Source organism: Chrysochloris asiatica, unplaced genomic scaffold (assembly GCF_000296735.1).
Source record: "Chrysochloris asiatica unplaced genomic scaffold, ChrAsi1.0 scaffold00010, whole genome shotgun sequence".
NCBI lineage: Eukaryota > Metazoa > Chordata > Mammalia > Afrosoricida > Chrysochloridae > Chrysochloris > Chrysochloris asiatica.
Genome location: NW_006408528.1, coordinates 14356139 through 14373338, shown reverse-complemented (window position 1 = coordinate 14373338; position 17200 = coordinate 14356139). Strand labels below are relative to the sequence as shown.

The window sequence follows — 17200 nt, the reverse complement described above, 5'->3', positions numbered from 1 at the left end:
GTTGTATCATCTGCATATCGCAGGTTGTTAATGAGTCTTCCTCCAATCCTGATGACATGTTTTTCTTCATAGAACCCAGCTTCTTGTATTATTTGCTCAGCATACAGGTTGAATAAGTATGGTGAAAGAACTGAACCTTGTCGCACACCTTTCCCAATTTTAAAACATGCAGTGTTCCCATTCTCTATTCGGACGACTGCTTCTTGCTCCAGGTACAGATTCCTCAAAAGTACAATTAAGTGTTCTGGAATACTCATACTTCTCAATGTTGATCTTTATTAAAATGGAAATGATTCCTTTTCTTCAAAAAGCAGAAGTATCATTCTCAAATGAACTAGAAACATTTGTACCTCTGTATTTCTTTCTATGTCTGACTTCTGGCTATGGCATCCCAGTTAAGACACAGTTAAGTATTGCATTTTGCTTACAAATGCATACTATTTTCTTATGCTTTTTAAGAAGCATCTCTCCTAAACCTTTTTTTTTTTGGCTAGCCTTATTTGATATTATTTTATCTTATTAAATTTTTTCTTATAATTTTATTTTGTTGAGACTACACTTAGCAGAACATACACAAGTACAATTTAGAGATATTGATTATATTCTTGGAGTTGTATAAGCATTCTCTCCCTCCTTTTCTGAGACGTTCCCTCTTTATTAACAAACTCCCTGCCTCCTGAGATTTCTATCTGATCTTTCAAATTCTTGTCTGTTTGATCCTCTATAGATAGTTCTTATAGAGCACAGTGCTCAGGCAGATACTCTTTACTAGTTAATCTAAACTACTGTTTGGTTTTAAGAAGACTTCAAGGGATAATTTTGAGTTAAGGAGAAAAGGAAGATTTTATTATCATTCCAGATATCTGTGACTAGATTTATTTGAAACTACAGCGAAACTTTGCAAATGATACTTCCTTAATGATTAGTTAAAATGAAACTCAAACCACATTGATAAAATTTTTGTACTGTTCTATTAAAATTAACTGGTCTCATACTGAGTTTTAGCCATGTGTAATTTTGTAATATCACTTGGGAAATATTGGTTCACCAAGTAATTCAGAACTTACAAATATTGGCATATGACATCAAACAACGTCAAAAAGTTCACATTTGTAGTTCACACAGTGAGGAAGTAGGTCAAGTGGTCAAACTGAGGGGACTGCATTGATATTATTTTAGATGAAAAATTTATAGCATCTGAAAAAACTTAAAAGGCATAGATATACAGTCACAAAATTGATATAAATCATGGAATGATTTAAGCACTATTGATTTGTAAATCATTAATTTTTGCTGTTTTTAAAAAAAGAAAGAAAGAAAAGTACAATTTAACAGAAGAAATTTTTTCATCTTTATCCCAGACCCCTAGTCAGGCATCTAGAAACAGTGAGTGTAAATATATTTTTGTTGAATGATGGGATTTGGTGGCTAGAGGGAGGAAGCAGCAAGGAAAGAAGGAAGGAAGGAAGGAAGGAAGACAAGCACTAATGGAAAGAAGGAATTGTGATGTTTAGGTTGGAGACAACTGACAGATTGCAGAGAAGCAAAATATTGTTGGTACTCAGTAAATATTATTTGACTTAAAGAATAGAGAATAAACTCAATAACTGGTTAAGGTTAGAAAAACCTTTTTAATTACTAACAGGAAAATAATATTTAAATCTTTTAAATATGGTTTGTGTTGGTATAGAATTATTACTAAAAGATGTTAAGCTTTAAAATGTCCTAGGTTCCTTGGACCTAGGAAAAGTGTAATAACAAAGTTCTATGGAGGAATCATAGGCAGAACATAATGAAGTGGATGGCTTTTTTTACTTGAGAACTAGAAAGTCTGGGTTCCAATCTTACTTATTACCATAACGATGACTATACATTGGACATGTCACATGACCTTATTCAAGTTCAATTTCTCCAATAAAAAATGAGTGCATTTTCTAATTATGTTCCTTGAGGTCCTGACAGTTCATGAAAGACATTCTGGAAGCTAGAGCAGCTTCACTCTTACCTGGTACAGGAAAGAATTGGTTGGATAAGAGGTTTTCTTGCTAAAAATACATGAAAACAATAGCCATGTGGATCTATAGATTCTACTGACTTAAGTATTCAGATAACAAATTATTTACTAGGGAATCCTTTTTAAGTCTTACTTCTGGGTTATTTTTTAAATGTTGTGTTTTAATGCAGTCACCAACCAACTGGAAAGAAAATAGTCAACCAGTAAAAACATACTGGAGATGACGCTACCCTAGTGAGGGATGGTGGTGGTGGTGGTATGCCATTGAGTTGGAACTGACTCACAATGACCCCGTATTGAGTTTCCTAAGTTGTAAATCTTTACAGGAACAGAAAGCCTCATCTTTCTCTCATGGGACCATTGGCAGTTTCAAACTGCTGATGGTGAGATTAGAGTTTGTTGATTATAGCGAGGGATGGGGAGAACCAAATAAAATGGGGACATGATTTCTTTTTTCTACAGGCATATAGAATAGGTTGTGCTGTTGCTGTGGAGGGAGGCTGATCAGCTCAAGATGCAACCCAAGAAAATTAAAATGTGTATGTCTATCCTGGAAATCTATGATTGTATTAAAATTCAGCTTGGAATAGTGGAAACAACCTGGTCCTGGAAGCCCTGAACCCTTACATGGCAAGCTGTCAAGGTGAGATCAAGTGAAATGTGTGTGAGGTCTTTGCAGAGTGCCAGCTTCATATAAACAGGTGACAGTATTATATGAAATGCATGCTTACCTCATTGTTCCAGAAGCAGTAGATAGAAGCCACAAAAAATCCCTAAAAAAGAGGAGGGAAAATAGAGTTGAAAGGACTTTGTATGGTTACTAAGTAATCAATATAAATAGACTGAAGAGGCAAATTTCTCCAGTGCAATAGCAAGTCAAGGCTGGATGAAGAAGTATAAAGACAAGAAACATAATTATCCACAACTCATAATCAGTGCTATGCTACAAAAATATTGAATAAGAATGTATTTTTCTTGTTAGGATTCAATTGTTTGGGTAAAACGGCAGCACTAGTAAGTTTGGGTTAGATTGTTGTTGTTGTTGTTGTTGTTAAGTGCCGTTGGGTCGGGGTTAGATAGTGCCCCTTTAACATGGAGGTTTACTGAAGAGTTTGTTGATTACATGGATTTGAAAAGAGTTTTTGTACTTAAATTTTTTTTAAACTGAGATTTGATTGTATAGAGTTAGCTAGAGAAATGTTTAGACATCTTCACTAGCACAAATGTCACTATTCGTGGCTACAGTTTGACCATATCCATTGTCATCCTGGTGAATTAGAGCAGTATTCACATCAAAGTTCAACTTTTTAATAAGAATGTTGACCGAGTGACCTCTAAAGTCCTGGTCACTACTCAGAAGCTCATTGCATCCAAGCTTTAACTATAGAAATGGCCAGCACATTAACACAGATAATTAAAAATATTCCCAAACTTTCCTTTTAGCCAATTCATCTCCTTCTCACATTAAATTCCAGAGGTTGGAAACACAACTAATTTGAAATTTATAACAGATACAGCAAAACTCGGGACTAAGAGTCTGTGGCAGAACTACCATCGTCTTTAAGATAGTTATGTCCCACATAGCTTTCAACACTCCCAGCACCATGTTGTCAATGGAGCTTTAGATTTGGGGCAGAAGAATGGAAATCGAGAAGTCAATTTCCTCTCTTATGTGGCAGATGCTTGGCTGCCTACGGTACCCCCTGAGAGCCCAATCTATTCTCTTCTTCATAAGGAGAGAACTGGATGTGCTTCACTGTATAGTCAATGACCCCCTAGGCTCCCAACATCTTCTGATAAATGGAGGGTGACAGAGAAGGAGAGTTGGATAGCTCTGCAAATCTAATAACCCTCATGGTAAATGCATTCATGTTTAGTAATGAAAGTAGGGCTTGGAAATTGCTGCATGTGTGACCAAAAAGAACATGCCTGACTGGGACCAACTGAGGATCCTGGGAGTAATGGGAAAGCAGGCAATGAAAATAGAAGCTAGAATGTGCCTCAAAAAATTAATTTTTCTTCACAATTTCAGCTGGACTTGTTTACTGAAAGCTGTAAGTTATGATATTGTGCTAAGATCATGGGCATTAAAGTAAGACTTAGCCACTAATAAGAAAGTTCCATTTCCTTACTTGTAAAATGGGCATAATTATACTTTGCTTACACATTAAATGCTTCATAAATAGTAGCTCTGATTATCTTTTCCACCACTCATTTGTCAATTTGTCACACTGTGGTGGCTTATGTGTTATTGTGATGCTGGAAGCTATGACACTGGTGTTTCAAAATATGAACACTGTCACTCATGGTGGACAAATTTCAGCAGAGCTTCCAGACTAAGACAAACTAAGAAAGAGGACATTTAGAGCCACTAAAAAATTGGCCTGTGAAAACCATATGTATAACAGCAGAATATTTTCTGATAGAATGCCAAAAGATGAGCCCCTCAGATTGGAAGATCCTCAAAGTAGTTGTAGTTGTTGTTGTTAAGTGCCGTAGAGTCAGTTCTGACTCATAGTGACCCTTATAGGGTTTCCAAGGAGGGGCTGATGAGTTTGAACTGCTGACCTTGTGGTTAAAACCAACCTTTAGGTCCTCAAAGTAGAGTTAATGTTAATGATGCAGGTAGAGTAAAGCATCCAGGACTTTCATTTGCTGATGTGGCATGGCTCAGAATGAGAAGATTTGCCTAATGCAATACATCCTTTGATTTCTTAATATCTGATTCAGAATAGGACAGAGAATAAGGAGATATCCTTGCTTATATCAGATAGATCTTAGTTGAAAGCACAGAATGTCAGAAAGATGTTTACCTTTTTTTTTTTTTTTCTTGTTTTTTACTTTAATGCAAAGGCATTTGACTTTCTGAATCATGACAAATTATGGATAAGATTGCAAAGACTGGAAATTTCAGAACACTTAATTGTGCTCATGTGGAACCTGTGCATAGACCAAGAAGCAGTTACTGGATCAGAAGAAGGAGATACTGAATGGGTTAAAGTCAGAAAAGGTGTGCATCAAAATTGCATCCTTTCACCTTACTTATTCAATCTGTATGCTGAGCAAATAATCCTAGAAATTGGACTATATTGAGCAGAATGCAGCATCAAGACTGGAGGAAAATTCATTAGCAACCTGTGATATGTAAATGATACAACTTTATTTGCTGAAAATGATGAGAATTTGAAACACTGATGAAGCTCAGACTACAACCTTCAATATGAATTACATCTCAGTGTAAAGAAAACAAAAATCCTCCCAGCTGGACCAATATACAACACCACGATTAATGGAAAAAATATTGAAGTTTTCAATTATTTCATTTTACTTAAATCCGTAGTCCTTGACAAATAGTAGCAGCAATCAAGAAATCAAAGGATGTATTGCTTGGGGCAACTTTATTTAAAAGGCCTCTTTAAAGTGTTAAAAAGCAAAGATGTCACTTTGAAAACAAAGGTGCGCCTGACCCAAGCCACTGTATTTTCAATGACCCGACCTCATATACATACATGTGTAAGATGGATAATGAATAAGGAAGACTGAAAACTAGCTGATTCCTTTGAATTATGGTATTGTTGAAGAATATTGATTATACCATGGACTGATAGAAGAATAAACACATCTGTCTTGGAAGCGTACAGCCAGAATGCTTCTTAGAAGGGATGACAGTAAAAGTTCATTCTTACATAAATTGGAGGAACTAGTTATCAGCAGGAACCAGGCCCTGGTAACAGAGTGTCAAGCTAAAAGAGGAAGAGCTTCTATGAGGTGCACACAGTGACTGCAACAATGGATCAAATATAGCAAAATTTGTAAGAATGGTGCAGGACTGGACAGCATTTTATTCCATTACATGTAGGGTCAGTATGAGTCAGAATCAACTCAGTGGCACCTAATAGTGACAATAACATCTTTTTATCAGGTCATGAGAAAATGTCAGTCATACCTGTTCAGTACTGTGTCACATAATACTGCAGAAGTCACTACACTGGAAGGTATTTGTTATATCTTTATGCTTCTTTTTAGGACCTACGTAGCAAAATCATGTATTGTAAACTGTGGTCTAATTTAATAGGGACAGAGCCCCCAGCCTGGGGTTTCAGAGGAGGCATTTCATACTACAATACAGACACTTGCTTCCCTTCTCTCCTTGTCTCATGGTATGGGAGACCGATAATTGGCAATGGTTGCATTGGTTTTCAAGACTTCGCTCCATAACTAAAGTTGCCCCCATGCCTCAATTTTCAGCCAAGCAATGGATGGGTGTGTAGGGGACAACAACACTAGTGAGGTACCACCCCATAGAATGATCAACCATTCGAAACTAAATTCTGAAGGGTGGGGAAAGAAAGAAGAATAGAAGCGAGATATACAAGAAGGAAGTGGGATAAGTGATGTTATACTGAGGGGACTGAAATCAAGATGAAACAAGTGTATGATTTGTTGAATATAAAACTGATGAATCTACTCTGAAAATCATCACTCAATTCACAATAAAAATTAGAAAACAAAACGAAATAATAAAAATTTCCCTTCATAAAAAAAACACAAAACAATGAAATATGGCAATCAGAAGATCAGAGAAGGAAAGGAAATGTTGATATAAGATTGCCCTCAGCACTGTGTGATACATCAGTTTTGGGGAAAATATTTGTCTTCATAAAGATGTGTTTTCAAAGCCTTTCATTTTCTTCCTCAGTTTTAAGATACAAGGAATAGGAAAGCAGATAGTGAGAAACACAGAGAGGTGCTATACCGTTTCTGGGTCAACATGTATTTGGAAGTATCCTTCTAAGCACAGATAAGCACCAGAAAATTGTTCTTCCTCCATTGACTAGCAAAGCAAGTAGATGAATGAGTATCTTGTGGGAGCCTCACCTGGAAATGGATCAGGGAGTGCATGAAGTAATCATAGATCTTCCCAAGCATCTTGTTGGATGGCCTCCAGGGAAAGACCACAAACTGGATGCCCAGTAGTGGCACAAGGATCAGAGTGGCCCGCACAGCCTTCAGGTACAGGTGTGATTCTGCCTCATGGGTCTCCCTCATCTTGGTCACCAGCACACGGACGATGTTGAGCAAAAAGAAGAAATTCACCTGAAAGAGACAATGTTATGAACTAATCACCCTGATAAGTATAAAATAAGGCTTTCCTTGTGTGGTGAACAGATGTCTACTGCGTAGAATGTGAGAAACAGTACAATTTACTCAACGTTTCTGGGACACTGTGTTTCAGTGTCACTAAAGACTCTTTTCTGACCTCTATTAATATTTTTTTTCCTCGAAACGAGAAAAATAAAATTTTTTTGGAATTGAATCAATGGCAATGGGTTTTTTAAAAAAATATATGTAAAGACATTGGGCTCAACTAAAAATAAATACCATTTAATTTGTATTTTGATTTTTATGAGTTTTGCAAAAGGAAGTCACAAATGATACTTTTAGATATTGCCTTCTTGACTTTTGTTGTTGTTGTTGTTAAGTGCCATCGAGTCGGTTCCGACCCATAGTGACCCTGTATAGGGTTTCCGAGGGTGTAAATCTTTACGGGAGTAGAAAGCCTCATCTTTCTCCCGCGGAGCAGCTGGTAGTTTCGAACTGCTGACCTTAAGGTTTGCAGTCAGTAAAGTTGATGACGAGATGAGAATTGAAAGATGAGAATTTAAAATTTTATCTGTAAAGTTTATGTAGTAGAGTCAACAAATATAACTTTAATTTTTACATAATTTATTTAGAAAACTGCTGGAGCCAACACAACTGCTGGAGCCAACACATCTGGGGCCAACTGCCGCAGCCGACAATTGGCTTATTTCTGCGACCCGCATGGAGAGATTAAACCCAAGTAGGGGTGATGGGAGATGAGAAATAAAAGAAAGACACAAGAAACATCTGAAATATAGAATAGTTGCAACCAGGTGGGACGCAGCACTCTGATGGAGATACTGCTACACAGACAAAGGCAGCACTTTTATTTTATACACAGCTCAAGGGGAAGTGCTTGAGGGAGGGTAAGTAATATAAGAACATCTTGTACTGAAGGAGCCAGCAGTAAGCTGAACTTTATCAGAAAAATTGTAATTTGTGGAAGCTAGCTGGAACACTGATTAGAGTGCCTAGAATGTTGTGCAGGCTGAGCTGAAGGATATAGTTAAATACAAGCAAAGACCTTGCAAGTTCCCTTTCCCATGAGGCAGCCCTGCAAGTTCCTCAGGGGAGGGGGGAAGAGGACTTTGACTTGGAAGCATCCTGAGTTTCTGGATCACAACTGTTCCGTTGCAATCCTTCGGTTAAACTACGCCCAAGCCAGGGACCTTTGGCTCAGCTGCCCCCAACAGAAAACAACTTCATTGAGGGATGATTTGCATTTAATAAAATGCAGATATCAAATGTACATTCAATAATGTTAAACAAATGCATGCCCTTATCTAATGACCACACCAAATAAGAAAAAGAACATTTCTATCTCCCCAGAAAGCTCCTTCCTGCCACTTTGCTCTCCTCCACCCTCATGGTCCATCCCTAATACAAGCAGTCACTAGTACTATCACCCTAGAAATGGAGTATTATATAGTTGTGTCTGACTTTATTTTACTTCACCTAGTATTTGTGAGATTCTTTCAGGTTGTTGTATGTATTAGCATTTCATTCATTTTTATTACTGGGCAGAATTCCACTGTATGGAATTTGTTTCCATTTTTTTATGGGAATTTGAGTTGTTTTACTTTTTTTCATTGTAATGAATAAAGATGCTATGAACATGTGTGCATAAGTCTTGGTTTGGATATATGTGATTGTTTCTCTTTAATAAGACTAGGAGGGGAATTGCTTGCTCACATGATAAGTCTAGGTTTATCTTTAAGAAACTGTCATTGTTTCCAAAGGGGTGACAAATTTTATATTTCCCTCAGAATGTATAAGAGTTCCTGTTGTGAAATGGATGCTTAATCTGTGCAGGAAAAGAATGTGGCTTATGACTAATTGCTTTTATTTTTCTTACATTTACCTGAAAAACAAAAACAAAAAGCACTGTCTTTGAGGTTAACAGAAAATAATGTCTAAATATTAAATGTGATGGCTCTGATGCCAGTCAACGTGTAGCAAACTATGGGGAGAAATAAAGAGCTTGGATTCAGATTCAGACAGACTTATTCTTCCCATCCTGACTTTTTACTGTTGTGTTATTTTGGGTGAGTTGAGTCGTCTTTTAATTTTCCTAATGGGTAAAATGTCTTGAGATATCTACTTTGCAGTGTTGCGGTTAAAAATGGTGGTAATGTAACTGAAGTGCCTGATATATTTCAAGTGTGTGACCCAGTGGTGGTGGTGATGATGGTCTATGTACCAAAGATGAAACAGAAGGTAGCTAGGTTTGGTAGAGCCTGGGGAAAAAGTTTCAAGGGATGCCGTGCATTTTGTAGTCTTGCTTTTCTTTATTAGCAATACCTTTTCACCATTTTTACAGTCCCTTGGTCTTTACTTTTACCTAATAGAATTTAGTTATAGAGGTTTTAAAGAATCAACTACATTACTGTTATGACATATCTAGAAATAAGGTTATGGTCTCCCCCCCCCCCCCCGCCCCCACACTCAAACTGCTAAAAATTAAAAATATTTTTGTTGAAGATTCATAAGTCAAATTGTTCATAACAACTCCAACATAGATGATACTGTCATAATGGATTTTAAAAGCAGTTCTCACCACCAGAGCTGCCATGACTGGGCCATGGATGATGTACAGCAAATGAGTCTCCACACTCAGCCAGCAGCTGAAAAAGAGGGGGCACGTCAGTAAAGTGTATATTATTGAACACAGTTATAACCTGAAAACCCCCATAATACTTACTTATCATTGAAATAGAGTGCCCTAGTAATAGCATGAACCGTGGTTGGCAGCAACGGGAATCCTAAAAAGGTGAAAAAATACAAGTCACTCCTGGTTTCTGGGTCTGAAGTTACATGGAAATATAGCGATAGGCATATAGAGAAGAGTACTTTTATTTGCAAAAATAGTGGCAAATTATGTCTCTGTTAAGATATCTTCTTGATGTTTTTGCACAAATTATTTTTGGTCAGACTAGCTAAAAATCCTCTCAATTAAAACATGTGCTTTCAGAGCACTCGACTAAGAGCATTCAGACAATTAACATCCTGTCACAAATTAGCTGGCAGAGTAGGTACATGATTACTCTTATTCTGACTATTATTACCACTGTTATGTTTGCAGTAATGATGATGATGATGATGGCTGTTGATTGAAACCAGAAAGCCTGTCACCGAGGGCAAACTGAGCTCTCTTACTGGAGATAGCTAGGTCACCTTGGAGGAAAATGACCTAGGGCAACTTAAGGTAGACAGACTCTGATTGTGATTAATGTCATAGTTGCTGTTCACAGTAATAGGCCTTTTGTGTTTCTGTCTGTTTAGACTATATATGTCCATTTTGTTATTTTAAGGAACATTTTAGGACAGCCAGTATGTTCTGGCTGTAGAATCTTTTTTAAGGCAGTTTGGTGTGCACTTTCCCTGACGAAACTCGAAGTGTCACTAAGCAACAGCTTTTAATTCACAAACAGAACATTAAAGATAGTTACTGGCATTGGATTCTGCCAGGTTACACTAAAAAAAAAAATTGAATTCTTTATCTGTAATCAACAGTAAAGCTGTGATTTTTGTATAAAATAGACTCTTAGATGTATCCACGCATAATAAAATATTATTTAATCGGATTTAGACCATATAGGAACAGAGGTTTATTATTATTATATCATCAAAAGATCATGCTTAGCTAAAGTTCCAGAAGTAAGCTATTGATTTTAATATATCTCATCTTATCTATCTTTCATTCCCCCCCCTCCAAAGTTGAGATTTGATACTGTGATTTTTTTCAATGATAAGGGGTTTGGTGGAATTTTGGTGTGTGTGTGTGAGTAGGAATGGAGAAAGATATAGATTAGCATGACATTTAAAAAATCATAACATTTCAGAACCATATTGGTTGACTACTATCCAAATATCTACCTATGGAAATACAAATCCCTTTCATTCTTTCATTCTTTTAAACAGTAAATTCTTTACTCAATGCAGTGTGTTTTTTTGTTTTGTTTTGTTTTGTTTTAGGACCCTATTTGAAACATTCTGATAAAAATTTAAATGTGTATTGATTAAAAAGTGTTACGGTAGCACATAAATATTTTACTTATTATTACCTATATTTTGACACAGCGGAACAGTTTATTGTTGTTGTGTTTCCTTTAAAATTGATTAGGTGTGCTAAGCAAATGTCTTCATTGAACTGTCTATGATAGTGCTAAAAATCTTAAAGGAATTCACAATGCATCAGTGTGTAAGAGCTAGGTCAACTTTCTTCCAGGGAACACTTGTCTCCACATAGTAATACAGGCAAGAATACATTTACAGCCCTTTCCTTCCATGGAAAATTTTCTGAGTGTGGCAGATACATGTTTTTGAACAGTCAAAAGTAGTGTAAGAAGTAAGTCAGACACTTTATTTAAAAGGAAATCAGTGAAATGGAGGCTGCAGAAATAGTGTGTATGCACCCACGTGATGGAATCTAGGCAGCTTGAATCCACTCAGAGGTACCTTGGATGAAATACTTGGTGATGCACTTCTGAAACATCAGTCACTGAAACCCTATGCAGCACAGTTCTACTATGGCACACATGGTGTTGACTGAACTGCAACTGGTATCATTGCTTACATATGTGGTGGTGGGTCTGGAATGGGGTGTGCTGTAGGATAAGCACTGGACTCCAAGGTCAGTTTGAACTGCAAGATCAGCGGTTCAAACTCACCAGCTGCTCAGAAACAGGGTCATTCTGAGTTGGAACTGACTTGATGGCACTTAACAGCAACGAATAGAAGGTACCTGACCAGCACCAAACATTGCCAGTGATAATCAGAATTGCTATTACTACTTTGGGAATCCTGATGTGGCACTGTGGGCTAATGCGTTGGACTGCAAAGTTGGTTTGAACTACAAGGTCAGTGGGTCAAGCTCACCAGATGCTCCTTGGAACCTTATACAGGGTTGCTATGGGTTGGAACCGACTTAATGGCACTTAACAACAACAGCAAATTATTACTTTGAGGAGATTTACTTGTAGCTGAATCCTAGCATGACAATCTTTGGAAACCTAGAAATTATTAAGGAGGTCTGCATCAGGCTAAGAAGGGATGATCAGCCTTTGGTATACGGCTGAACCTATAAGAACAACAATACCCACAATAAAAGGTTATTATGAGCTTTTTAAAAAATTTTTTTTTTTTTTTGCATTCTGGCCTATTTTGAGGACAGGGAAGAGTAGGAAAAGGTAGCATTTGATACAGGCCGGGGTGTGGAGGCACAGAATTCAAAAAAATACACACATGTGATGGATAAAATGGAAGAAGCCCTATTCAGATCCTCTTTCAATCAGCCTGTGGATGGTTTGCTTCCATCTTTGAGCTGAGCTTGTTTTCTGAAGACAAACTTATAATCTTTCCTATACACATTGGGTTGTTTAAGGGGAAGCCTAGCATCTTGCAAAGCCTTCTAGGAGCTCCACCAGTCCCTGCGCCCCTTGGTTCCCCAAAGGAATTGGGCTCCTCACTCTGCTTTCTGAGAACAAGACTCCAACAAGACTGTAAACAGAAAGACAGAGATAAAGGTGGTTCAGAACTCAGTTGGAGGAAATACATACCCCAGCCTAAGAGGTAATACCACCGTAAGCGTTGTTCCTCAGTGAACACTGATACCACGATGAGGGTGTGCAGATAGATCCCCTCACACAGCATCCAGAAGTAATTGCAGGCCATCATGTACTGGTGAAAAAAATGCAAAACTTTGCAGCTAATCTGTAAGAGAGAAATGAAGATACTCAGTGAAAAACATGGGCAAGCGTCTGACATACACCTTAAGACACCATTTCGAAAAACCAAAAGTTTTCTGCAGAAATGTTTGTTTCGCCAGAGAAAAAAATGTTTATTTAGTGATTTTTACTTTTATTTTACAACCTAGTTTCTTCATTCAGAAACGATTGGCTATGATGACCATGATGGTGGCGGCGGACACTTGTATGAAGTTTATACTGTGCAGGCACTGTTTAGGTACTTTATATATGTTATTTAATCTTCACAGTTACTCTATCAGCTGAGTATTAACTGATGTCTCCATTTTATAGCTGAAGAAGCTGAATTACAACCAATGCTTCAAACCAGTTCTTTCTGGATCTGTCATGGCTGATGAAGTGAAATTGGAAGAGATCGGAATTTTAAATGTGGGGGCTAACTGGAATGGGAACAGTGATAGGTAGATGCCCTGCTAGAAACTTAATTTCCCTCTCAGAAAGCAAGGGCATAGTGTGTGTTGATAGCAACCAAGTCTCTTGACTGGAAGAGTTGGAAACAATGGTTCTCTCCTCAAAGATGGAGGCCAACTGCGCTGCTTGAATGTGTGTCACGCTCCACAGTCCAGGCAATAACTCAGTCTCCCAAATTAGGCTCCTGAAATGGCTCACTATGCCTCTTCCAAGTCTCCCATGCCAGGACTTCAGCCATAATTTTTCCCATTCTAGTTATCATTCTGCTTCATCTAAACAAATAAAAAAAAAAATTCGGATCTGTTCTAATTTTGCTGCATTAGCTACAATGGAACCAGTTTGGAGCCTCAGTTATAGTGAGGTTGAAGAGTTTATTCATGGTGGTGTGCCATCAAGTAATTTCTGGTGCATAGTGACCCTGTATAGGGGTTTCCCAAGACTGTACATCTTAATAGGAGCAGACAGCCACATCTTTGTCCCACAGAACTGCTCATGGATTTGAACTCCTGAACTTGCAGTTTAACAGTCCAAAGCATAACCCACTATGCTACCAGGGCTCCTTAACTTATCTATGGTTGTTGTTGTTAAGTGCCATCAAGTGCCATCATAGCAACTCTGCTCTGGAAAGGGGTGCTCGGAGGGTGGGGAGAGGTAAAAGCACCTATACCCACTATGGTTCTCCTTTTCCCAAGTATTATCTTCCCTCCAGTATTTACCTGCCATGGCTGCTTTCCAGATAGTTAATTTTTATATCTTGTCTAGAACTTACAGCTGTCATCTGTGGGAGGTTTTGCAGATGAGAGCTACTCAGCCATCACCACTCTGCTTTTAATCAATTTTAGATAATGAAACGCTGCAAAACACTTTATAAAAATGATGCGATGATTATGATGTAGGATAATAGCAAGGAATCCTGGCAGCTCAATGGTTAAGTACTCAGCTGCTAACGCCAAAGTTGGTGGCTCTGTGGGAGAAAGTTGTGGCAATCTGCTCCTGTAAAGATTGTTGTTGTTAAGGGTCATCAATTGGGCTCCGACTGATAGTAACCCTGTATAGGGTTTCTGATGAATAGCTGGTGGCTTTGAACCACCAATTTTGCAGTTAGTAGACCCATGCTTATCTTACAATGCTACACCAGAACTCCTCCTGTAAAGATTGTTGTTGTTGTTGTTAAGTGTCATCAAGTTGCTTCTGACTCACAGTGATCTTGTATAGGGTTTCAGAGGGGTGAATGGTGAGTTTGAATGGTCAACTTTGTGGTCCACACTGACTTTGTGCTTATCCTACAGTGACACACCAGGACTCCTCTGTAAAGGCTGTAGGCTAGAAAACCCTAGGAGGCAGTTTTACTGTGTCATGTGGTGTTGTGATAAGTTAGAATCATTCAAAGGCACCCAAAAAGAAGATAATGGTATGGGAAATCTTAAAATAAAATTGATTTTTTCTTTCAAAATTTTATTGGTTTTACAAAGTTTCAAAAACAAACAAATAGGGGAGAGAAAGGAATAGCCAGAAATATCACCACAGAAATCTTGTAAGTCCATCTTCTGCCTATAACTGATTGGAATACCTAAATGCTACAACATGCCCGATGAAGGAGACTTCCTGCGGAGCCTCTGAATTACATAAGACCATAGGTGGTATCCAATCTGCCTGGGTGGTGCTAATGAAAGGAGATGGGTATAGGTCCCTTGTGGTACAATGGTGAATAACTGTTATCAGGTCTGACTGCAGTGGTTTGAACCACCAACTTTGTGTTTCAAACCGACCTTGACCTGGAGTGCTTATCCTATGGTTATCACAGTTAGAAACTGTAAAGTGCTGAAGATCTAATGATCTAATGTTACTAATGCTAGTAACAATGACATAAATTTTAATACTTAACATTTGAAAGTTGTGGTTGTTAGGTGTATTAATTCCTTTAGCCCTCACAACCTGCTCTATTCGTTATCTCCATTTTGCTAATCAGGAAAGTGAGACACATGAGGTTAAGTCATTTGCCCAAGATTACAGAGTCATCTGTACTAAGTAGAAGTAGGATTTGAGAACAATGCCATATAGTATTTGGAGTAATTCAGCGAAGCACAGCAAATGTCATATTGACCACAAACAACAGACAGACATACTAAAGCCTTCTAGCACCTCAACTGGAAGGTCATATAAAGTGAAAACATGGGAGCAGTTCTGCATTAAACTCATGAGAGTCTTTCTCAAAGAAGAGGAAACCAGCTGCAAATGTTGAGATGAAGGTTCTCTAGGTTAGCCAATTCACAAGATACGATTTTTAAATCACTGATTACATGTGCAGTGGTGCCACTCATCTCAGCCAAATGAGAGTCACTGGAAATCTGTTGCTGTTGACAGCACTTAACAACAACAACATAGTCATGTTGTGGATAAATTATTCTTCATATCCATATGGGAAAGCAACCAAGTATAAATAATAAACTTCAAAAGGAAGAAAGAAGTCCTCTCCAATAGCTGCACCTTATTATCTTGGTTATAAAACCATTCACTGCAGTTGACAGGTTAAGAAAAGTTATTGTTGTTATTAAGTGCCATCTAGTCGGATTCGACCCATAGCGACCCTATACACTGTTTCTGAGGAGCAACTGGTGAGCTTGAACCGCTGACCTTGCAGTTCAAAGGGCTTTGCAGTCTGGCGCATTAACCCACAGCACCACACCAGTACTTCTAAGAAAAGTGGAGAAGCATAAATGACCAGGGTAGGATCCCAGTATCAATCACATTGTGGTGTCCTCTCTCAAACCCATCTAACTTTTTCACTCCCAATCTAATTTCTCCCATAGGCTAATGGAATAGATAATCCTAATCTGAATTTTGGTGCAGACTGTTAGGCATTGGCCTGCTAACCATTAAGGTCAGCAGTTTGAATCCACCAGTAGCTGAACGGGCAAAGATGAAGCTTTCTACTTCCATAATGATTTAAAACTGTATGTTGTTGCTAAATACTGTTCAGTTGGTTCCAACCCATAGTGACTTTGTTTAGGGTTTCTGAGGAGCAGTTGGTGACCTTGAACCACTGACCTTGCAGTTCAAATTGACTTTACAGTCCCGTGCCTTAACCCACAGTGCCACACCAGGACTCCTAAGCCTGTCTAGGGTTTCTGATTTAGTGTTGCTATGAGTTGAAATTGACTCCATGGTACAAAACAACAACAAATCTGATTTTATTTGCCACTGCTTTCTCATGTCTCCTGTTCTTTCCTTCATGTTTATATGCCCTCCTTTCCATGAGGCTCTGAGCAGGAGAAGCCCAACTTCCATGCTGGGCTTGACCATTATCTAGTGCCTCAGTTCTGGGGCTCCACCTCAAGCCAAACTTCCTGTGCCTGGGACTGAGCTTTGACAGTCTTGTGGGTCAACTGTCCTGAACTTTTGAGGTTTAGAGGAAATTAATTTGTGTTTTTCAGAATGTGGGAATCCTTTGACTTACTCAGGAGACTATAGAAAATGCATCTATTGCTTCGGCTTTTGAGATGCAAAGAGCTCAGTTCCAGTAAATCTAATCTCCCTGTATTGTCCCTTTCAGACCTAGATAAAAAGTTCAAAGAGACATTTCTTTCTAGAAAATGACTAGCATGCCACGAGCTTCCTTGAGATGCAGTGAGAACAATGCTTTTTAATTCTGCCTCCTGACTCTTTGGATCATTGGATGAGCACATAGAATAAGAAAATGAAAATTTTAGATATTATGGAAATAAAATGTTCAAGTGCTGCACATGACAATGGGCAATTTTCACATCACTCAATAAACTAAGGATCTATTCAGCCCTTGTTTATGCTATGAGTTATATTAAGTTTAACCTTTTATTTTAAAGATGCTCACCCTTGGTTGTACAGAAGG

At 38.1% G+C, this 17200-nt stretch overlaps 1 protein-coding gene across 1 annotated transcript in view; it reads right to left on the bottom strand.

Annotated features, from left to right (window-relative positions):
* CALCR (calcitonin receptor) overlaps positions 1–17200 on the bottom strand; it is a 53259-nt gene that overhangs the window by 6159 nt on the left and 29900 nt on the right. Inside the window, exons 7-11 of the mRNA XM_006834291.1 lie at positions 12715–12868; positions 9858–9918; positions 9714–9780; positions 6893–7111; positions 2746–2787 (exon numbers count right to left, since the gene is read on the bottom strand). Coding sequence (XP_006834354.1) covers positions 2746–2787; positions 6893–7111; positions 9714–9780; positions 9858–9918; positions 12715–12868 — 543 coding nt within the window. The remainder of the gene's footprint in view (positions 1–2745; positions 2788–6892; positions 7112–9713; positions 9781–9857; positions 9919–12714; positions 12869–17200) is intronic.